The sequence below is a fragment of the Micropterus salmoides genome, unplaced genomic scaffold (assembly GCF_014851395.1).
Source record: "Micropterus salmoides isolate LMB-PRFRI ecotype aquatic unplaced genomic scaffold, ASM1485139v1 Ms_hic_scaffold_21, whole genome shotgun sequence".
In the NCBI taxonomy this organism is placed as follows: Eukaryota; Metazoa; Chordata; class Actinopteri; order Centrarchiformes; family Centrarchidae; genus Micropterus; species Micropterus salmoides.
Genome location: NW_024041262.1, coordinates 8,743,337 through 8,767,507, shown reverse-complemented (window position 1 = coordinate 8,767,507; position 24,171 = coordinate 8,743,337). Strand labels below are relative to the sequence as shown.

Below are 24,171 nucleotides of genomic sequence, written 5' to 3'. Positions count from 1 at the left end.
AATCTGAGAAGCGAGCAACTCAGAGGAGAAAACAGACAAGGACTTAGGTACTGGATATTGCTCTTGTTAAATAAACTTTCAGCGAGGTGGTGGATCAGGCAAAATTTCTTTTCTGGAATTTACAGTGTTTGGTGATTTTATTGCACTATAGACGGACTGGACTCTGGAGCAGGAGCATTGGGGGAAAAAAATCACACACTGAAAGCTTTTACCATATCACGGACTCTCTTCAACAGCTCAATAATATAAAGGCTAGGAACTCGCTAGGACTTGGGAAATGGGAACGTGGGGGTGGTGGTGGTTCTGTGTCTTGGGGATTCCTTCTGCTACATGTTGGGGTACCAAACCGTGTCTGGATGGGATTACAGTCAATGTAATCCTGCTGGAGGATGAAGAGTCTCCCTGGAGTCTGAAGTTTGTAAAAGGACAAATACAGAAGGCCATAGAGACAGATTCTTACATTAACACTGCTGAAGGTAATGAAACATAAAGACATCTATGTGTGTACACAGAATTATGGTGCATCACAGATCCATTATAGATTACACTGTGTAACTGTAGATTCTAAACTATTTATTAGAGCAAAAATGTGCAAAAGAAAGAGTCCTTTGTAATTAAATGAAATATGTTTGTGTGTGTATAACTAATACACAACTTGTCCAAAAATGCTTACAGTTGTCATATGTTAGTTGCAATTCTTTTTTAGATGTTTTTGTCTTCCAAATTTTTTCACGGTTAATGCGTCCCACTCTTAACTATGCTAGATGTGTTATAAAATCTCTAAGATAACAGGGGACAAGTTAAGCAATTTTATGGGCCCGTATTGTTTGCAGTGGTGGAAAGAAACTAAGTAGCCTACACATACTCAAGTACTGTACTTTTGAGGTACTTGTGCTTTCCTTGACTACTTCCATTTTATGATATTTTATACTTTTACTCCACCACATTTCAGTGGAAACTCACTTTTACAACACATTTATGACAGCTACAGGTAGGAGTTACTTTACTACTAGTACACTTACATTAAATGAAACATATGATGAACTTAAAAAGTACAATGCATTCAACCCAACAGGTTTGGCTTGTGACCCCTTACAATATAGCAATTCCTGGTTAAAGGCCTTGTGACATTTCAGATTCCACAAAAGCAATTCCACCAAAGCGTGATATCCCCCTCAGATGGTTTAATTTAAATAGCTGTGGAAGGCACAAATAGTTCAAATTCAATATTTGACAAAGAAATCGAGAATATCCTAAATAGTGACAGATTAATTAATTAAAAGTAACAGATTTATGAAGCAGAACTTTAGCTTTTTCTTCTTTTCTCTCTCATTAAAGCTGCAGCAAGTAACTTTTATAAAAATAACTTTTTATGCTCCTAATGCCATTTGCAAGAGTCCACTGCTCCCTGAATGAAACAACCAGTCAGAGCTAGGAGCAGTCTCTAACTCAGTGTCAGTCACCTATTGTGTACACGCTGCACCTCCTCTTGCAGGCTCTCATTCAGTCAAGCTCTATATCTTCAGCGTACAGTTTCAGAACTTTTGCAAACACAATGTCTGAGAAACAAACAGCAGCAATGAAACAACTGCCCATCCCTCCTCTGCCAACAACAGTGTACAGTACAAAACACGTGTGATCCATGAACACGCCCCGGCCCCACAGGGAGCTTCAGGCTCATTATGTTTGATGCCATGGCACACTGGTATCATCGAGTGGCAAAGAGGCATGATAACAAACAGTGGGGAATAACTTTTGAGGGGGGACAGTTGATGCAAGAGGGACTAGGGTCTTGGCGAGACTCTCACTGTGGAGAGCAGACTAAAAAATATGAAACGTTTTTCTTTCTTTCTTTCTTTCCACAAACCAGGTGTGAAGTTTAATCTAACAGCCAACTATTACGGGTTTGACACAACCTTTTATCGACATAGAGGCTGCCAGAGTAGCGCGTGTGAGGGAGTGGACAAGCTAATAACCCTGATGGTGAGTAGCTACATCCTCTTTAGGCCGTGATATTTGTTTTTAACAATATGTGTGCCTACATACGGTAGCCCTAATTGGCCATCGATTCATATCTTTATTTTACTCCGTTTTCCCGTGATAATGGGATAATTTTCTCATGATCTCAAGGTAACAAAACAGTAGTTTAACACAGGGGTTGGTGTCTCTTAATGGTAATTTCAACATGGTTCCAGTGTCACTAATTAGCTCAGTGGGTTAGCTACATGATTCATAGTCTTAAGCTTGTGAGTTTGATACTCAAGGAAGACCATCTTTAAAAAAAAAAATCTTTTTCATATTCCTCTTCAACAAAGTTGTTATGAAGATGACTGATTAACATGCTCACAATTAATCATGTGCTGTATTGTGCGCATCCCGGTGATTGGTCCACATTCATCAACCTATGGACTTTTCATTTCCCCATCATTCCCAGGCAGAGGAAATTCATCTGCTTCTCATTCAGGGGAATCCATTTAACTACACTATTTCCGGACGGCTATTTCAGAACCTTTGAAATAGCCATCGGGAAATGTGTGATTGGATTCCCCTGAATCTCAACAACTTTGTTGAAGAGGATGATTAAAAAAAACACAAAAGGGGAATAAAAAAACTTTGCAGAGAGCAGTGGATGAAACAGCTATCCTTGGGATGTAAGTACTGCACTCTACCAACTGAGCTAAACGCTGCCTCAGCAAATTGATGCGTTAATTATCATAAAGAAACGCACCTGCCGACCCCTGTATTCAACTATGGTTTGTCATCTCGAGATCACAAGAAAATTATCCCGTTATCACAAGAAAACAACAGTCGTTATCTCGAGATCATGACATAATTATCACAGGAAAACGGAGTAAGATAAATATATGAATTGATGGCCACTTAGGGCTTAACGTTAGTCTGTACCTTGAAGGTTTAAAGCTAGGGGCAAGTCAGTGATGCATCCTCCCTGGGCTGACAGATTTTACACAATGTAAACAGCTAAACAGGGACCCACTCCAGAGGGCTGTTTCACAAAACCAAGATAGTGGATTAAGCGGGGATTTTCCAGATATTCCTGCTGAATTAAGCCTTGACTCGGTTTCACGAAAGCAGTAGCACGTAAGTTACCATGGCGATTTATTCTGTGCAGCTAGTCTGCTCCAGACCAGGCTAACAGCCAGGCTTAGTTAATCCTGGTCCCTCATCTGTTCATTCAGCGTTATATGTCACTCAAGAAATCTATGGCACACACACACACATACATACATACATACACACACACACAGGCACACACACACACTCATACATACATATATAAATAAAAGATATAGGCCTATATAATTTCCATTAGGTTTCAGAATTGTATCAAACTCCCAAATTATAGTCCCACTTCAGTAAGGAGGCTATATTGTGCACTGTTTATTCATGAAACAACAGGGAGAGGACACCACAATGTTTTTTTTAAACCTTTTTTTCCCCTCTCCCTGGGATCATCTGCTGGGAGCTTGGGAGAGAAAACAATGATTAATACATTGTGCTACAGTCATGCTATAGTGTGCTTTGCGTTGATCAATTCTCTTTGTAGTTGCTGGATTTCCAATTTCTTCAGTGCTTCTTTTTATCTCCATATCTAGGTCCAAGTCCTGTTTTTTATTTTGTTAATTTTTTCAAGTGTGTGCAGTTCAGACATCTGAAAGTTTGTAAAACACATATCAATTAGCACAGCAGGAATTATTCACCTGTGGGTGTCCTTATACTTACTACATTGACAGACTGGCTGTCAGACTGTAGGACTACAGCCTCAGGGTCAAGTTACAAACATCATGCAGTATTTTCTATGAGCACCACATCATTGACTTATTATCTATTATCCATACTGACTAAACAAATACACCATTTTCACACGAAATTGACATACCTCCATACTACTAGCCTACTATATATATATATATACACACACTATTTTACACTATTTAGTACTCTATATTTGTTAAAAATGTTGCTTGCAATAAAATGTTAAATAACTGAAGAGACTTTAAGAAAGGTTTATTTGCACAACACACATGCAATGAAATGTAAACATGTAAAAAAAAGTAACTTAAGCTAAAAGAACAAGCTGCTGAACACTGCATTATATTTTTATATTCACCTGCCAGCTGAATTTTGTGTTTCCTTTTTATAAAAATAAAGACATTTCCACCACAAATTGGTGCAGAATATTTCTCCAGAAGTCAGAAAATTAATTGTTCAGTGAGGGAGGACCGCCGGACTCCCCACTCATATAGGTCAGTATTGAATATTATTTCAAAATAGGGTTAAATGGTTAAAAGGTGTATCGTCACACCCCTAATCTGAGCTGTTATGTCCCCACCACTTTTCAACACAAAGTTACTTTTTGTACATACATACACAGTGTGTGTATACATACATATATATATATATGTATGTATATATACACACATACATACATATCTATATATATACACACACACACACATATATATGTGTGTGTATATACATATATATATACATACATACATACACACACACACATACATACATACATATATACACACACACACACACACACGCACACACACACACAATACTATGAGAAAAGGAAATACTTGTTGTGAATTGCCGCTATATAAATAAAATTTAATTGAACAGATAGTATGTTGATTAGTGGTTATAATTTATAAATTTGCTGAGTGACATATTAATGTCCACTGCTCACTTTTAAGATCTGACATAACGTTACCATTATAATTAGCACAGTTTCAGTTAGGAGCAGTGATACTTTTAGCTACTTACTTATTAAGTCGGTCCTCTATTGTCTGCCACGCTGTTTCTTGCTGTTTTAATACTGCGGTCGTGTTTCTTTCTTTCTTTCTTTCTTTTGTTTAATATTATGTGCATTTTTTCATCATAAACCTTGTTTACACACAGTGAGTAACAGCGAATAAAGTATGCTGCACCATGGGTGTAAATTTCATCTCACAGTAGGGGGGGGACAACAAACATTCAATTTCACAAGAGCAATTTTTGAAGGGGACACAAATAATACAGCCAAAATTATACTTGTAGGCCTAATGGATACGTGTACAAAAAGATAATTCTTACCATTATTTTTCTGGCCAACAACACAAAGCAATAGTTGTTTAAATATGACTTAAGTTCATAGGTTCACCAAGCGGCCATATTATCCTAAATAACTAGCGTCCTAGGCTCTATCTCTAGCTGTAGAAGATGAGTTCCAGTCCAATAAGCTGTTAAACAAGCTACCAAATAAGAGAGAATAAGAGTGGGCTCATAGAAAAATAATTTGTTATCATAACTTCTTGTGATGATTAATTTATTAATGACTCAGCATCATCTGTCTTAAAGACAAAAGAATCAGTTCATCTAATGTTTAAAGTGCATAAAACAGCCCTGCCAGCCTACTTAACATTACTGGAGCTCCACAACTACTGACGGATTTGAACTGGTTTTCGGTTTTATCTCGATTGCCCAAGCATAGTTGTTAAATAAAAAAAAGCTGTAAAAAAAAAAGGGGTCAAGTGTCAACCTAGTAATCAGTGTACATCAGCAATCAAACGCTCGCTTTGTTTATGGTCAGAAAGCACCATGACAGTGAAAGCATTCAGTGGACCAAACCACTGTAAGGCAAGAGGGGGGGGACTCAAAATGTTTCTAAACTTAAAAAGCACTTTAAATGCACTGTTTGCATTTGTATTGTTTTACTATTTACACAATTGTTTTAAGTATATATCATTATATTATTTCATGGTTTTTAAGGGGGGGACCAAGCGGGAAGCTTCCGTCTCCAATATGAAGCGAATGCGGAAGTCCCCGAAACCTGCATTCTATTGAAAATCCAGCAGGGGGCGACTCTGGTTGCAAAAAGAAGTCCGGCTCCATTAGAAATAATGACGTCACGTTGACTACGTCCATTTCTTATATACAGTCTATGGGGGGGACATGTCGCCCCCCCCCCGTGATTTCCGCCTATGTCACCTGCACACGTCTTTAATGCGTTTCAGCATCAATGAATCTGTGATCGACCGTGTGGTCTCTTAAAAAGACAGGTGTTGACGCCCATTTATCTGAACTATTTACACCTGGCTTGATATAGTCGCACCTTCTGAGCTGGTTTGGCCTTCGTGAAACGGATAAAGCCAGGATGCACTGATCACATTAGGTTAAGCCTAGCTTTATCTCTTATCCTGGATTTATAAATTCTGCTTTTGTGAAACAGCCCTCAAGGGGGTACTACAGTGTTGCTGATTGTTGCTGTTGATTGTCTGTTGCTCACCTGGCTTCAGGTCCTGAAATACTGCCCACACTTTTTATAAGCTTAATTGGATCTTGTGGACATACAGTTAGTTTGTGAACACTAGTATACGAGCAACGCTAAGAAAATCTTAGGGTACACAGGGGTATCACATGTAGTTAAAATCAAGTACGTCAGCCCTCCTAACCTTAGCTAACTGTGAAACAAACAGCCACTGACAGACAAAATCTCCCACTCCTGCAGTACTCAGATGACCTGGGATGTGCCGTGCTTGGGCCCACCTGCACCTACGCTACTTTCCATATGGTTGAGTAAGTGCTGGTTTTTCACACTGGTTAAAATACATTTGAAAAACACAGTTTACATATCCAAAGAAAGTTTTTATTCTCGTCTCTGTTTTTGTCTCTCTGTCAGTGTGGAAAACGGTCTGGAGCTCAGTACGCCCATCATCTCGGCGGGAAGCTTCGGCCTCTCCTGCGACTACACGCTGAACCTGCAGCGTCTCCTGCCGCCGGCACGCAAGATCATTGACCTGTTGATCAACTTCTGGAAAAACAACAACCCGATCAAACCTGAGTGGACGACGGCCTACGTTTACAAGAAACAGAGCAACACAGAGGATTGCTTTTGGTGAGTCACCTAGGAGATGTCTTTTGTGAGAAACTGAGACTTTATTATACTTTATGATTCTCTAGTGTTCATTGTAATGGCACCTTTATAACAGAGAAAAATGAATAATTCCTCTAGACCAAAAAAAATCAAGCTAATTATTCTAAATGATAGTTGTGTGAAAAGTTGTGTTTTAGTTGATATTTACGAACCAGTTTCCAGAACAAGAAAGCACAAAATCTGCAGATTTAGTTTGTGACAACTGTAAATAATGTTAATAACTTAAGTTACAGTATTAAGAATAACCTGCACAGCATGCTGATAGGTTCAAACATCAGTGTAATTTTTTGCCATAGTAGCTTCCACTTCACTCTCCAAAGCCTTGATTTGATCTATATGGTAAGGCGGTGCTCTGTAAGCATCCTTCTTTAAGGATTAGGAAACATATTGAAATAGAAGTTTACTCTATGTCTCCTGAGATATACAAGTATTTGTTTATTTCTAAATAATTTTCTTCTACAGGTATATAAATGCAATGGATTCAGACTCCAGCAAGTTTGCCTTTCATATTCAAAAAGAGGTGCTGCGCAAACCAGAAGACCTGAAAACTGTACTTACATCACCCCAAAACAGGACAAGCAACTGTAAGTCTTATTTCTTAACATGCAACACACATCTGCCTGTCAGATTTAACTGCTGAGCTATTTTCATAGATGGAAGTGTATTCAATATCACTACAAGGTTTTACAAGCTGTCATATACATACACTGTGTCTGCACACTCACAGACCTTTAATAAAAGGTGTACAAATACATATTGCTTGCAAAGTTTCCTTTCTACAGTTGCCTGTAGTCGCCGTGAGTTAGTTAAAGCACTATAGAGTCCGCTGTTTATAGCTGTATTAGGTGGTAATGGTATTAAAACTAAGGCAAGTGCAACACACAGTACAGAAGGAGCACTCTGTTCAGAGAGCAGAACTCAAAAATGGTGGTTGAATTTGCTGTGAAAACATTGACACAATTTATGACATTAATGAGGTGCTCTGTTCTGATCCCCTTCTGTCTAACCTGAAAAAAACAACAACATATGACTGACCTTTAAAGTTTCTGGTCATAATCTTGGATATTTTTATCCCATGTTCACCACAATATGTCAAATGGACATGGCAGCAGCTTTAAAGTTTCACTTACTACTAGGGGTGTGACAAGACACTTAACCTGCGAGACGAGATTCAAGATTGGGTTCACGAGATCGAGACGGGACAAGATTTTAACACTATTATTAAGAAATCTTTAGTGCAGAATTATATAAAAAAAATTTAAAATTTTTATTTGTATAAAGAGAAACACAAGATTAAGGTGGAAGGTGACAACTCATAATTTATAACCTAATTATAACAGAATATAAGTCAGTGCAGCTCTCAGTCATTCTGTGCTGCTTTCAGATCTGTTTCCCCTGTAGATCAACTTTTCTCCTGTTATATCATCACTGCTGATTCATGATTTAGTCTTCCCTACTATTTGTGTCTTTGTTTGGGGAAGTAACCTCTTTAAATGTGACTGGCACCTTTTCACCATAATGATTAATAACAATAACATTTTTATTCAGTTAGAAACTCCTGGACTTAATTAGCTCCTGTGTTTCTGCAGATTTTCTGCACATGGTCAAAACTTTTTGTACATTCAGAATCCCTCCCACATAGGAAATCTGTGTTCTCTGACACGTCCAGAGAAAAGTCATAATATTACCATCATTTGATGAGAAGTCTACCTGCTGTGCTACGTTTTTGATCCGCTGGTAGTAACGTTATCCCCTTCAGACCATTTGACCGACGCAGTTTGCATGTGAAACAGAAAGTAAACGAAACACTTCTGATCAGGCAGAAATCTCACCACAAATCCACACATGTTAACTTCCAGTGCAGCTCACAATCCTAAACAGAGCAGGCTGTGCTTCAGTTTTCTTCAGTTTATCTTGCAAAACTCTACCAATAATGTTGATTACTATCAGGGAGTACGCCGGTGTGGCATCAGCTGGGCGGAGTTGATTAGCTCCGTGAGTCTATCTTATCAGTTAACATTTGTATTTCACTGCATAAGAAAATGAAGGTGTGGCTTGACAGCGTGTGAAAAATGTAATTTGCGTGAATCTCGCGAGACAGCTTTTTACCTGATGAGAATTCTCGTCACAATTTAATCTTGTGAGATCTCGTGGTATGAGATCTTGTCACACCCTTACTTACTACCACAACACTTGTTTTCAGACTGTAACATCAATGCTGTTGTGTTATTTCCCCACACTTTTTGTAGTGTTCTTTCCTTTAACTTTAACAAATACCTGTAGCCACCACACAGCATAGGTAACTTCATGGTTACTAGAGTTGTTTTGTCATTTTGCTGATAGGCCAGTCATTTGTTAGCTAAATCACACATTCAACTCGAAACATTTGTCAGAATATTTGGTATATGAATATATGATGTACAGTATATTAAATATTTGGGGTGGTATTAATGTTAAGGGACTTCATGGTGCTTCACGGAGGTGAACTTCTTTGTTCCTCAAATACACTGTGGTCTGTGTTCTCCCAGTGAATTTAGAGGTTCACACAAATTACTATTTTACCTCTACAATCCGTAGGAAAACCGTCCAAAGTGAGGTCTGTGGAAATAATTCCATTCACCTCCATATTGTGTTAGAAATCTCAGGGGAATCTTAAAACCTGGACAAGTAAACAGCAGCATTTAATAGCGGAGGGGACGGCCTTTCCTGATATAGAAAACAAATCTGAATCTCTCTCCAGCTAGCTGGTAACCCTGGTATAAATTTAAAAGCACTTGTACATTTGACTTACAGAGATTGATAATGACAACCTTCCCACTTTGAAACTTCACAGCATCCCCATAAATGGACAACTCAACAACCATTGAGACATATGATATAGTTTGTAAGACAGACTGTTGTTGAGAGATCAGCACAACTATCAGCATTAGACCAATCAACTGTCCACCTTTGTTGAAACTGTCCTTTGACTTTTTCCTTTGTACACATATTTTTGTTTCAAGGTTGAAGCAGGAATTAAGCTGTTATGCTAATACACTTCTAGTCGTCAGTGTTACATACAGCCTCTCTGTTCGCAGTGTTCATCATGTGTGGATCACCAATGGACGTAGTGGAGATGAAAAATGAGTGCAAAAAGGCAGACGACAGTGACATTCTCTTCATCCTTATTGATCTCTACAAGTCAGTGCTCTTTATTCTCACATTGATGCTTTCCGCATGTGTGTGTCCTGTGGATATGTTTGCACTTATTGTACTGTTCACAAATGGTTCTCTACATTCCCACATCCTTTTTTGTCATATAGTATACAGCAGCGGTGGAGGTGAAGTGGTAAGCATGGAGTAGCTCAATCTGTAGGGAGGGTGCAGGGAGGCAGGGTCATTTACACTGGGGACGCTGGGGACATGTAGGCCACCGCTTGTTGAAAGCCATTGTTAAAAATGTTCTGAAAAAAAAGCTTGCACCAAGAATTGTTAATTGACAAATTAAAATTGGTATTTTATTATATTCTGAATTTTCACCTGCCACCTGAATTTTGTGCTTCCCTTTATAAAAATAAAGACATTTCCACCATAAATGGGGATATTAATGTTGAATATTTCATCAATATTTTTTCTAAATAGTAGGCCTATTAAAATATGTTCTTGTCTTGTTATCAAGACCCCAATCTTGAGCAGTGTCACATCTCATGGGTGTGTTTCGTCACACCCCTGATCTGAGCCCTTAAATGGAAGGATGGTGTATTGGTGAGGGGTGTCTGACCGATTTTGGTGGGCCACCTGGGCCAAAAATGCTTTAAAGATACACATACTGCACATATAAAAGTGCCTCTCCTGCCTCCTCTCCACAGTGATGTATACTACACCAACACATCGTCAATGCCATCCATGAAGAATGTGTTGGTGTTGACTATGCCCAACACCAGAAACTACACTATAAACGCAGACCTGCAAGGCAACAACACGGTGAGGAATTTTCTAAATGACTCAACTCCCATCTTCATCATACTGCTGTTTATTATTGGTTTGACATTTTCGGTGATACATGTATTTGCTTTCTTGCTGAGAGTTAGTTAGCTTTAGCCAACAGATGGTTAGCTTAACTTAAAGACTGGAAGCAGGGGGTAACAGCAAGCCTGGCTCTCTACAGGTTAAATCTTCCTACCAGCACCTCTGAAGCTCAATAAGTCACATTTCATCTTGTTTAATCCACAAAGTGTAAAAAAGGATCAATTGGACAGTGCTGGGGGCTTATGTGCAGGATGTGCTGGGTCCTGAATTTGTCATGGGAGGGGGGGATTGCCATGTATGCTGTAAGTGAAATGTGTTTCCCAAAATTCTCCAAATATTCCTTTTAAAGATTAGTGGACAACGGCTCTAATCAGCATCCACTCATCTCCTGTATTTCAACTCCAGACAGGCTCTTCTTCTATATGACATAAATGATCTGTTGTACATGAAAGTTGGCTTTTCTAGTTGAAGAGCCAGTTCTCCCACATTACAAATAAACATATTTTCTCACTTACCTCTTAGTTTTTGTTTTATTTGCCCAGTTTGAGATAACTGTCTCTGAAATATCTTCATCCATCCCAATACAGTGGAGGTGAATAGATTAATATTGGTGCTACTCACAGCACTGAAAGACTACACTTAAATCAACAGAAACATTATCTTTCCAGCCTCAGTGTTACTCTATTCTACTCTAATAATCTACAGAGCAGTGTGTAAACAGTTCTCATGGGGACTATATCCAGAAAGTAGTTCCAATCAACAAGTTGCTTGTCTCTCTTTCTTTGCAGATGAATGATTACATGGCTGCATACCATGATTCAGTGCTGCTGGTAGGCGAGGTGATGAGGAATATAGCTGAAATACCTCAGTCAGACATTCAACAGATGGAGTTTGTGAATGCGAATTATTTCAGAAACATCTCCTTTAAAGGTAAGGGGGCAGGGGGAGAATAGAACTATATTAGAGAGGAAATTAATAGGCAATTTATCTCAGCAAAATCTGGTATCCGTGGCTATCACAGGACTTTAATTAGCACGGCCAATCATTTAATCTGGTCCGACTGAATGACTGGCTGACTACCTACACTAGTCTCCAGGTGTCATATGGCATGACAAACTAATATTTTTTGTCAAGTGTAGACACAACTGAACCCTCAGCAGTGCCCTTGGTGTTAAATAAAAAGATGGCTGTTTTAATGAAAACAAGTTACATAACTATATATTACTATCCAACTGTGTTCCCTTCTAGCTACATCAGTTGGTAATCCTTGAAATTCAGTAAATGTTGTACATTTCCTAATGTTTTCACATGTTTTTGGCATTTGGCATGTTTTCCTGAATAACTTTTGGGCAGAGAAGATGACTTTCAGATTTTGTTTTCTATAACTAGCTACCTAATAACATTGGCAACATATGTTGACATCAATTTACAGAATAGGTTTTTACTATATTATAGTTTGTATTATTTTAATTAAATACAGGCAAATGTACTTTTGGTTTACCATTTACAACATGCGGGTCCATGGGTGCTGCCATTGTTGTGTGATGTCAGACAACTGCCTCTTTATGAAGTCGGGATAGATGGATTTGCTCCGAGTTCATGTGTGGGAAAGCTGACTGTAGGTTGCTTGTTGGAGGTCTAAAATGTTTGAGTTCAAAGATGTCTGGAGCACAACACAAGCACTGCCTCACAGGTGCCCTAACATGGCTGTGTTTCAATTTATGTACTTCTATTAGTACACTAATAAGTAGTACACTGTGTACACTCAGTACTTACTTGAGTAGTGCATGAATAAAAGGCTAGTGTTATTGTGTTAGTGTCTCAAATCAATCATTGCTGTTGCTCATTTACCGGAAATGCTGATTGCAACATTTGACCATTTCTTCTTCTTCTTCTTCTTTATTAATGGCGAATTGTAACCGTCCGGATCATTATTGCCAAAATATCCTCCGGCTTGTTTGCTCACTTGACTTAAATTCAAAATGAATAGAAAGAAATATACTTTTACTTGCCCGTGTGTGCGATCACAACCGCAGTAGCTTCCTCGGCCACCATTTTCATAAATTTAAAAATGCTGGTCCCCTCCCCTTCTGTTGAGGGTGAGCAGTGCCCAGCTTTTCACACTCCTTTATGAGTACACCATCAGGGTTGTGCATTTTGCCTTACTCATCAGTGTGAACGCACTGATGAAAGATGCACTATGAGTATAGAATAGCGCGAATTGTGACACAGCATAGGTCTTGCATAATTGGCCTAAAAGTTGTCAATAAAACATATTGAGTCTGAAGTCTGAAATACTGGAGCTCACAAGGTGCAAGGTTGTAATGGTAAAATTGAAACTCCTCACAGATTGCTAAAATGAATTTCCATAATAATGAGTGGTGAAATGACCTCAGTGGCCCTGAAAGCAGCCCTGAGTGTCGACAAGGGTCACTGGCGTGTGAGGCCTAACAGATAGGAGCTGTCATCTGCTATCACTTATTTGTGTTTTTCACTGACAAGATGACGCATTGAGGTGTTATAGCCTGTAGGCTGCAGCTGTAAGTGAGCGTGTGATTGAGAGACACACTCAAAGGGAAGTTCCTTCAAAATACGATGCATGTCTGTCAGGCTTTTCACTAATGAAAAAACATACCATATTAAAAATCAAATCAGTTAACACTACACAGTACGCTGGTTTACAGTATTCCCAACAATGAAATCAGGACTGCAGTTAGTAGATCTGTGACGACTGAACAGAAAATAAACACCAGAGGCTGATTTCTCCTGACGTGGTAAACAAAGTACCTGCCATATATTTGTGTGTAAAGATTTTTCTATGATTCTGCCCAGGATCTGCTGGACCCTACAAGCTGGACATACATGGAGACAGAGATGTGACTCTCTCATTCATTTACACCACCACTGACAACAAGGTACTCTCCTGTGTTAGTTATTATGCCATTTAGCAGTAAATGTATTAAGAAACACAAATTACTCTTAGCTATTTTGTCAGCATGCCTCACAAAGATCTTCGATAATAAAAGCCTTCAATGATGAATATCTTGCTGTCATACAGTTTTATGCTATAAAGTGTAATTTTCTCCTCATGCCATCCTCAGTACCGAACTTTATTTACATTTGACACTGAGTACAACAAAACCACCGTGATTGATAAAGACCCTTCCTTCATCTGGGGAAAAATGCTTCCTAATTCCATACCAGACACAGGTACAGCTCAAACACACACACACACACACACAAACACACACAGTCTGATAGTGTAATGTCAGCTGGCCACAACAATGTATAATCATTAACAGTCTTCCTACGCACATTAACACATTCAAGCAAACAAACAGACACATAGCACACCTGTTTATTGCTGTCAATAAGATTGAACTCCAGATTAGCGAGTGACACAGGAGTGGATTTATATTTTTGTCCCATCCCATTCCCGATAAAATCATTTATATAATAACCCACAGGATTCCTGAGAAAATGTCAACTTCTGCTCCAGATGTGTTTATTAAAGGTTTTATAAATCTGCATGGATTCATGTTGGGCAGTTTGTCTGATTCTTAAACCTAAGATACAAAACTGTAACCAGGTTGAAATCAAGTTGCAGTTGTTACAGTCAGGTAAAGTTCAAATGTTGAGCAGCTTAGAGCCTTTTCACCCCAAAACAGTAGTTCCTTTCATGTTCAACCATTTATATCAGGTCAAGGTTAAAAGCACCCTGTGGAGTGTTCTTGTAAACAAACAAAAGATTTTTTTTTTTATACCAAAACCAACTGTGTGTATCATTGAGGTCTAACTTAAATATATCTCCTTAATAAAGAAACACTTGCAGAGTGGAGTAATATTTTAAATGATGTATTGTTCACATCCATGTTAGCTTGCTTGCATGTCTTCTTCACTGCCTTAGCGGGTAAATTGCCTCAATTCTTTTTTTAATGTAACTGACACCAACTTTTGACCAGCATATACTTTGAATGAAGGAATGAGTATCTTGCATGTGCTCAATACAAACACTGTTAAAAATATTTCTCCATAGTCATGGGCAAAAATTCCACAGGCTGCCTTTAATTACCCGGCTGGCACTGTTCACACTGTGATCAAGCAGTGGCTGAATGATAAACCCAGTAGCAGATAGACTTAGGTTATTATTTAGATTTTGAGAATTTACTTAGACTGCACCAACTTTCACTGCGATTAATCTCATCAAACAAAAGCTTATCAGAATAATATGAAAGAGGTTTTCATCACATAATGATTCTACAGATCATGGCTTTGAGACTGAGTAAACAAGCACCAATAAGGTCATGCTATTTAGGAATTTTTTCCTACAAGTGTCCTTCGAGACATAAATTTGTTATGGCATTCTGAATAACATGGCCACCTGCCCTGTGTTCATCTATTTTCCTGTTGTCACACAATGAGTGAGTAAGTGTGTATTTGTTCTCACAGCTTCAGGCATGGCATTTCATGACATCATTGTCATCGTGTTGGCTGTTACAGTGGTTGTGGTGGCCACCATCGCCTTCATTTTCTACAGGTGAGTGATTAGTTCTCTTATCAAGGACATCACCACACCCAGAGCATGTCTAAAACTGTACCATGGGAACTGTAGGTAGACCAGCTCTGACCACCGTTTACATGGCAGGTCACAGCTGAATGTTTGCATTATGCTCAGGATAAATGAAGAAAGTAAACCCTGAAGCAAACATTGACTTATGATGTGTACACAATTTTGTGAAATCCATGTCATTTTCTACCAAATTTGAACCAATTAAACAATAGGTAAAAGTGATCACTTTTTATCTCATAGAACATTTGTAGAGCATGAGTTTTGATGACTTTTTTTTAGATCTATATGTATAAATACCATCAGATTGAGGACTGCAAACTGTAATGTTCCATAAATCGACGAAAACAGCAGTGGAGCAGAAATTAAAATAGTTTTCTGGATCTCTTGAAAGAGATTTTTCTGACTAGCCTGAAGAATTTCAAGGATTTCTTTGTCCTGATTTTAGAGCCAAGGCAAGTTTTGTGTAAAATGTACAAAACTGGAAACCAAGTACGGTTGATCAGATGTCTTTTTTTAATCCCCTTGTGGTATTTTGTGCAGACAGAACAGGAGGGATCGTCTGCTGAGGAAGCGCTGGTCCCACATCGACTTCGATCTCATCACACTGCTGGAGAACAACGAACTCAGTGTCGTGTCTCTTAAGGTAAATAAGTCAGCACAAAGGCTTTTGTAACATCTTATTGACCCGAACAGCAGTCACAAAGCAATGTTCATCTACAGCTCTCACCACTTTTCTAAACATTTTACCTCTATGAAGCGCTTATGTTTACTTTACTCTTGAACGTGAATGCACTAGAGCAGTTTGGCTCTGTTCAAATTTGTCTTCACCTGCCTCCATCAGATTGAAGACGAGAGGGAAGACCTGAATTCCAAGATCCGCTGTGCATTCTATGACAGAAAGGTAGGTGGACACAAACTCCTGCAGTAGTTTTCAAATCAATCAACATCTTTTTCCACGGTACTGAACTGTGACTGATGCTGCTGCGATGCTTTCAGATTGTGATTCTGAAGGAGCTCAAGCACTCAGATGGGAACTTTGACGAGACGCAGAGGATAGAACTTAATGCGGTAAGACACACAAATACACAGCAGGTGGATTGCATGATGTCAGGGTTTTGATGTGTACCCAGTCCTGTGTATGCCTATCCTTTGTGTTAAGTTTTTTTTTTCCAGCTAGCCTCTGTGCTACTGTTTTATGTCCCCCCTGCCTTCTCTTTTCTCTGCAGCTCCTGCAAATCGACTATTACAACCTCACAAAGTTTTATGGCACAGTGAAGTTTGATCAGGGTGTGTTTGGAGTGTTTGAGTACGGAGAGAGGGGGTCACTCAGGGTAAGCAGCCTGTGGCATGTGCACATTCCCTCTCAAGTTCACTCAGATTTGAATGGAAGTCACTTTGCAAGAATATCAGCTGCTTAGTACAGAAATAGCAAGGCAAGATCAAATATCAGTTCACAGGCATCCACACACAAACACACAAATGCCCTCTGTCCCTTTCTTTTTCCAGTATGTGCTGAATGACAAGATTTCATACCCAGAGGAGACCTTCATGGACTGGGAGTTCAAGATCTCCGTCATGTACGACATTGCCAAGGTGAGACAGAAACTCTGGGCTCTGCTGATGAACGCCACATTATGTAGCTCTGAAATGCTATGAATGACTGAAGAGTAGGCGCCATATGTTCAGCAAAACATAAAAGTACTTCTGACATGTTATCACACACAACTCACAATTTCACACTATGCAATACCTACTTGATCAAAGTGTCAGGGACTGTACTTTGCTGTACTCAACACAGCTATCACATTTTTTTTAAATTAATGTAATCAGTTATTAGCAGTATGTATTTCATAAACTACAATTTTGTTACTTTTGCATTTCCTTAATGTGTATTTTGAGATAAACATGGATGTAATAAGAAAACTTGAACTAAACTTGGACTCTTCAAAATAAAAGCACACACACAGTAGAAGTATTGCTGAAGGTACAGGGCCTCAGAAATGTATACTCAGTATAAGAGTTTTAGAGTAGATACAATGTAATTTATTTTCAGTTTCTCTATTTTTCTGTACTTATTTCTGTCTGTAACACTTAAATTTGCCCTCTTGGGGATTAATAAAGGATTATATTATCTCATCTTATTTGCACGGTGGGTAACATACAAGTTCTGTAGGTTTAACTTGTTAAAGCAACAAGTAGTGAGTCACTTTAACAAGAAGCCATACCCAACACCATTATATACTTGATATAAATTAGATTACTAAAGCACATGGATTTCCATTCAGCAATTTCAAGGAGCATGCACATCCACATTGTCACTTCTTCAGTAAGTGTGAAGAAAATAGACAGTCATGCTTTATACTATGTAGCCTAATTGTGGGAGACGTTTTGTGATTAATAATGTGTTAGTGATGCATTGGCCGTAACAATAACACAAATTTAGTATAATATGATTTACTGAATGTGGGGCGTTTATAAGCTTCATATCAAGCCGGATGTTTTTAAGACTTGAATGACGCACATTACCAGTAGTAATTGTTGTTGCAGTTCCCCTTGACAGCCAGTAGAGGCCAGAAATGATCACAAATGACTCACTGCCCCTTTAACCAAACCTTCCCCTCTGCTCTGGTGGGTCACTCCTCTGTGCAGGGCATGTCCTATCTCCATGCCAGTGACATCCAGGTGCATGGTCGCCTCAAGTCCACCAACTGTGTGGTGGACAATCGTATGGTGGTGAAGATCACAGATTTTGGCTGCAACACCTTCCTAAGCCCCGGCAGAGGTAAAACCACAGTCTGTCTTGTCCTGAGTGCTTGTTATTTGCTCTATTTTCATCACTTTCTTACATTCCTTCCTCTTTCAACTCCTGTCCCCCTTCTCAGACTTGTGGACTGCTCCGGAGCATCTGAGGAAACAGGGCACCTCGCAGAAAGGAGATATCTACAGCTTTGCAATCATCGCTCAGGAGATTGTTCTCAGAAAGTGCACCTTCTACACCGAGGGCTGCTCCGACCGAGCAGGTGTTACACACTCACCCCTGTCCAAATTTAAGCCCCCACACATGAGCTCTTGAAAATCTAAAGAAGAAGAAACAAGATTATGATTATTTTTAAAGGACAGTACGAAAGTATTTAGAAAAGGGGGAGTGTATTTTTTGTTTTTGTTGAAGGGAGGGCAGTGTAACTTTATTGAGATAACAGGGGAGGGTTTTTTAAACTTTATTTATATATTTATTTATATTGTATTTCAGCTTTCCTTGCAAATGAATATATTTAAACAAAGCCTCATATATGTCTTGACCAATAAACATAAATGAGTCCATATTGCAAATAACAGTCCTTATTTATCCAACAGAAAATATCTAAAAGTCATTAACCAGCCAATACACCTTCAAACAAACAAATGCAAAATGGGATTTGGAAAGGCACACAAGGTCAATTCCCATTTAATCTAAAGAAGATATTTATAAATTTTCTGTGCAAGAGGCAGCCAAACAAGAGCCTGTTTAATCCAGAGCCGGTGTTTTCCTTTGATACGCACACTCAGTAATGTTGTAAGTAACTTCATGGGGAACTAATGTCTGTGTGTTTCCTAAAAGAAAAGCTGTCCAGGGTCATCATGTCCTACTTTAGACCTGATCTTAACTTTGAGACAGCTTCAGAGAATGAATTAGAGGTGAGTTTATGCTGGTTAAGTGGCAACTTCAGCTGCGATTGTGTGTTTATTGTCTCATATGTTTTTAAAGATTTGTGTCCTCTGTCTCCTAGGTGTACATGTTGATAAAAAGCTGTTGGGATGAGGATCCAGAAAAAAGACCTGACTTTAAGAAGGTAGAAAACAGTCTGGGGAAGATCATCAGGTAATGACTGTCTCTACTTTCACGGGCTGTTGTTGCATCAGAGATGTGATCAATAGCCATGTTTTGCTTATAGAATCAATGAGAATCAATGAAAAATGTATTAAATATTTATAGTTAGTTTATATTATATCCCCCCCCCCCCCCCCCCCCCCCCCCTTCCCTTGTTTGTCCCTAGTAAAATTCATAACCAGGACAATGAGAGCTACATGGATAACATGATCAGACGGCTGCAGATGTATTCCAGAAACCTGGAGCACCTGGTAGAAGAGAGAACGGCCCTCTACAAAGCTGAGAGGGACCGAGCAGACTGCCTCAACTTCATGCTGCTTCCTGGGTCTGTTTACACTTAAAGGAGCATACCACATTTGTTAGACACACTGACCCAAATCATGCATGTATCACACATGTATGAACGGGTTTTTGTGCTGAATGCAAATATTCAAACATACAGTAGAATCCCACGACTTTCCAAACAACAGCATCATGGGGGGGCGGGAGCAGACTATGATTCTTACTGCTGAATCATTAATAGTGGCAAGCATGTAGGCCTGAGGCTGATTGTGAAAGTATCAGGCACGTTAGTCTTATAATAATAATAATAATGATGATGAAGAATTTTGAAAGTTGCGTGGCGCTGCAGAGAGCCCCCAGCTGCAGTAGTGCATGGATCATGTACCGTTCACATTGTGTCAGGCATACTAGCCACACAACCTGTACCAGAGAGGGAGTGGGGTGGAGCAGGACCAGGAGGTCATGGAGCGACTGGCCCACTGCGGACGGTCGGTGGTCGTTCCCTCTGGCTGGATGAAGTCTGACGCTCTGCATGATCCATGATGATAGAGAAATATAGAGATTAATGTCAATAAAGCATGCTGTCAATATTTTAGAGACTCCCCAAAATATCACAAATCATGCTTTTAGGGGAGCTGATGTCTTATCAAGGGGAGCTAAGCTCCCCCTGGCTCCCCCGTAGTTCATACCCTGAGTACGGTGAATACGCACGAAGAAGAAGGAAGAAGAAGAAGTAGTAGCAGTCGTCTGGTTTATTAGAAATAAGAATAGAAGAGAAATTTGGAAAAATGGAGGCCTACATGTATTCAGCACAAGAGCCGACAGAGCATGTCAGCTACCGTAGCTTCTCCTTGCAAAGGGAGGGGTGAACAGTGAGTGAGTCGTTGGTTGCATTTCACAACCCTCACCACTACATGCCACTAAAACAGTAAGATGTATACTTCTACATGAAACAGGAAGTATAATGCTTTCATGGATTTAGCAAGAACTTGAGCCCTGTTTTTTAGCTGTTTGTAGTTTGTAAAATTACCCTTAATTAGCTATTAGCAGTTAGCTATGTACCATTGGATGTACTGACAACTCTCACTGGATTACTCTGATACAAAAGAAAACCTAAACATGTGACTGGTTCTCGTGCAAACTCTGCAGTTATGAGGTGCACCTATTTTCTGTGATTTCTAAATGGGTTTATGGATGTTTGTTTAGGACATCAGACATAATGATATACTTGAACAGTGTTCACAGTTAATCTAAAAATATGTGTTTCATGCCTGTGTGTTAAGATTTGACTGAGTTACGACTCTGATTTTTGACACAATTGCGGCAATTGGGCGCTAAGGGTTTTAATGTAGCTTCTCTTAATGGCCTCCATGAGCAACAACTGTTGATCAGAAAACCGGTCAATCTGGCCGCACTATGTGACAGTACATCTGAAAAAAGATCCACCAGTTTAGCTGATTTGACTGGAATGAAAGCACAGGTAGCTCATTCTGCTTCGTCTGTCTTTGTGTATGTTTCTCTCTTTAGCCCAGTGGTGAAAAGCCTGAAGGAGACTGGTGTGGTGGAGCCAGAGCTGTACGAGGAAGTGACAATATATTTCAGTGACATCGTCGGTTTCACCACTCTGTGCCAGTACAGCACACCGATGGAAGTTGTGGACATGCTCAACGACATCTACAAAGGCTTTGATAGCATCGTCGACCACCACGATGTATACAAGGTACTGACAAAGGTGAAATCTAGTAGATAGACTGATAGATTGACTTCAGAAATAATCATTTCATCCATCTACCTTCAGGTAGAGACGATTGGCGATGCCTACATGGTGGCCTCCGGGCTTCCTGAGCGAAATGGGAACAGGCATGCGGTGGATATCTGCCGCATGGCGCTGGACATCTTGGCCTTCATGGGTACCTTCCAGCTCCGGCACCTGCCCGGTATCCCTGTGTGGATTCGCATCGGCGTTCACTCAGGTACACCACACAAAACACTGGGCTGTACTTTATCCTTTATTTATGTACTTTATCCTTCCAAAACTCTTTGCACAGTTAATTGACCTCCCTTTGATCTTTCCACTCATTTCATCTTGTAAACGGTTGTAATCCATGATGTAAAACTACCTGAATATTGGTGTGTTGGCGTATCTGTGTCCAGGTCCCTGTGCAGCAGGTGTTGTGGGGATAAAAATGCCCAGATATTGTTTATTTGGAGACACGGTCAACACAGCATCTCGAATGGAGTCTACAGGACACCGTGAGTGGAGATATAAATATATGCATACCAAGAGACATTTAAAGAGCTGACTGATGATGACATTCATGCTGCCAGATAGTATGGTCTAATTATGTTGCAATAGTAATGGCTGCTCATTACTCCTGTGCTATTACAAAAGCTACCAATCAACCTAATTATATAATTTCACCACAGCCTTGCTTGGGTAAAAAACAAACAAATGATGGCTGTTTTTAAATCTTTTAATATCATCCAGCCCTGCGGATCCACGTCAGTCAGCCCACAATAAATATCCTGCAGAGGACAGACCGCAAGTTTGAGTATGAGATCAGGGGGGAAACATATCTGAAGGTAAAGGTGGGCCTTTTCATTCAATGTCAGACCAGTGAATGAATTTAGAAGTGTGAATGTCTGCAGACTGTCACACATGGATGCAAAATGTAAACGTGGGTGTGTGTGCGTTTTCCAAGGGTAAAGGCACAGAGACAACCTACTGGTTGACAGGTGAGACGGGCGAAGACTACAACCTCCCAGCTCCACCCACAACGTAAGCAAACCTTCCTCCTGCTGGAATTAGTTTCAGTGTAAATATTGCATCACAGTCATTGTGGGCAGGCTACAAGAGGCCTTTTTGTTTTTTGGAATATGTAGGCCACTCACAACAATGCTAGATTGTTCTGGGAAATACGCTTATTAGCGTTCATTCCAAGGGTTAAATGACTCTCTCATTTCTACACAGTAAATATGATGCTACAGCCAGCAGCTGGTTAGCATAGCTTAGCATAAAGACTGGAAGCAGTGGTAAACAGCTAGCCTGGCTCTGTTCAGTAGTAACAGAATCTGACTCCCAGCACCTTTTTAAAAGTCCACTAATCAACACTTATGTACCATAATATTCAATATTTAAACTTTTACTCCACATTTACTGTAGCTTGAGACTGACTTGTTCAAAATTGGTTCCTGCTTTCACAGGGAGAACTTCCAGCGGCTCCAGCAGGACCTCGCCCACATGATCCTGTCATGTCTGGAGCGCCGCTCTCGAGGCTCTGTCCGGAGGAAGAAGCCACTTGCGAGCCAGACTAAGGAAGACAACAAGGACCAAGAGTCAGAGGTGGAGTCTGAGAGCGACCACCCTGAGTACCTGCATCTGGCCATTGTGGATAACACACTCAGTACCTTCCTCTAGTACAAACCTACTGTAGAGTACATCACTGCCATAATATGACTGGATGTTATTACACTATTAAGTAAGAGTTGGAAAGTAACCAGCCGGTAGAGGCAGAGAGGGAAGAAAAGACCATAGCACTGTGCACTATGCATTTACATACACATTACAAAATAAGAGCCTTCTTTAAGATCTAAAAGTCTCGGTACGGATGTATTTGCCAGTAGTTGCATAAGATGGACAAGGATGTGATAAGTGCTTGGTTTTATTCCAGGATATATTTCTGATGTGCAGCTGACATGACTCTGCATTAGGAATGAGGTTCTCCTGCCTTGTCCTTGCTTTTTTTGTTCTCCTTATTGAATCCCTGGTTAGATGTGCACAGATGTGAAGATAACAGGGAGTCAAGCAGCGACTTGACCTTTGTTATAAAATGAGTTCTATGACATGTTTGTAAAAGTAAAAATGTTCTTTACTGAGTGAGAGACACTTTTATCAAACAATTTACTCTTATTTACAGCAATGGACTGTATAGAGCTATAATGGATGCTTTGTGTAGAAATAACCAACCAGACATAAGGATTTAACGTACATGTAATGTATGTGATTTAAATATCTTTAAATTGCCCTAATATGTCCTGTTTTTCCCTTCAGCAATTATCATGTGAAATTAACAATCATCTACAATATTTATAATAAAATAAACTGCTGCAGAAAGGACAAAGCTGGTGACGGTGCAGAAAATGAAGATGGATGGAAAGATATTGATAAATGCAAAAAAGTGGTGCAACTTCCTATTGAAAGTTCAAATAAAATGCAAATAACAGGCTAAAACAACCTCATTCTCACTCCCAAACAGAAGGCATGTACTCACCTCTGTCTGTCATCTACAATCTACTCTTAACCAACTTAAGACCTTTTGTACTCCCTTAAATGTAAGATGTTTTAGTAGTTAAAAATTTGATAAATAGCTTTTAGCCTTACGTTTGTGAGTAGGAGAAACTGATTTTTACTAGTATCTTTAAGTTTGATCAATTCAAGCCATGTTTTGTATGTACTTGTACGAATTACTTTATATGCATTTATATTTTTTTTCCCCAAAT

General features: G+C 39.5%; 1 protein-coding gene across 2 annotated transcripts; it reads left to right on the top strand.

Moving 5' to 3' along the window:
• On the top strand, positions 1-23,792 carry si:ch73-139e5.4 (heat-stable enterotoxin receptor). 2 transcript variants are annotated; one of them, XM_038735163.1, is made up of 27 exons: positions 1-476; positions 1,871-1,983; positions 6,518-6,585; positions 6,689-6,904; positions 7,406-7,527; positions 10,021-10,123; positions 10,792-10,906; positions 11,740-11,881; positions 13,784-13,866; positions 14,053-14,161; positions 15,401-15,488; positions 16,062-16,164; positions 16,363-16,422; positions 16,518-16,589; positions 16,748-16,852; positions 17,028-17,114; positions 18,171-18,303; positions 18,404-18,541; positions 19,120-19,196; positions 19,289-19,380; positions 19,556-19,714; positions 21,199-21,391; positions 21,470-21,644; positions 21,826-21,924; positions 22,160-22,254; positions 22,374-22,450; positions 22,876-23,792. In XM_038735163.1, exons 1-27 carry the CDS (start codon positions 278-280, stop codon positions 23,087-23,089), a joined length of 3,237 nt encoding a protein of 1,078 aa, XP_038591091.1. In that variant the 5' UTR covers positions 1-277; the 3' UTR covers positions 23,090-23,792. The 2 variants fall into 2 exon arrangements, with proteins under 2 accessions (XP_038591091.1, XP_038591092.1); XM_038735164.1 differs by lacking the exons at positions 1-476; positions 1,871-1,983 and adding an exon at positions 6,108-6,181.
• Positions 23,793-24,171: the final 379 nt, after the last annotated feature.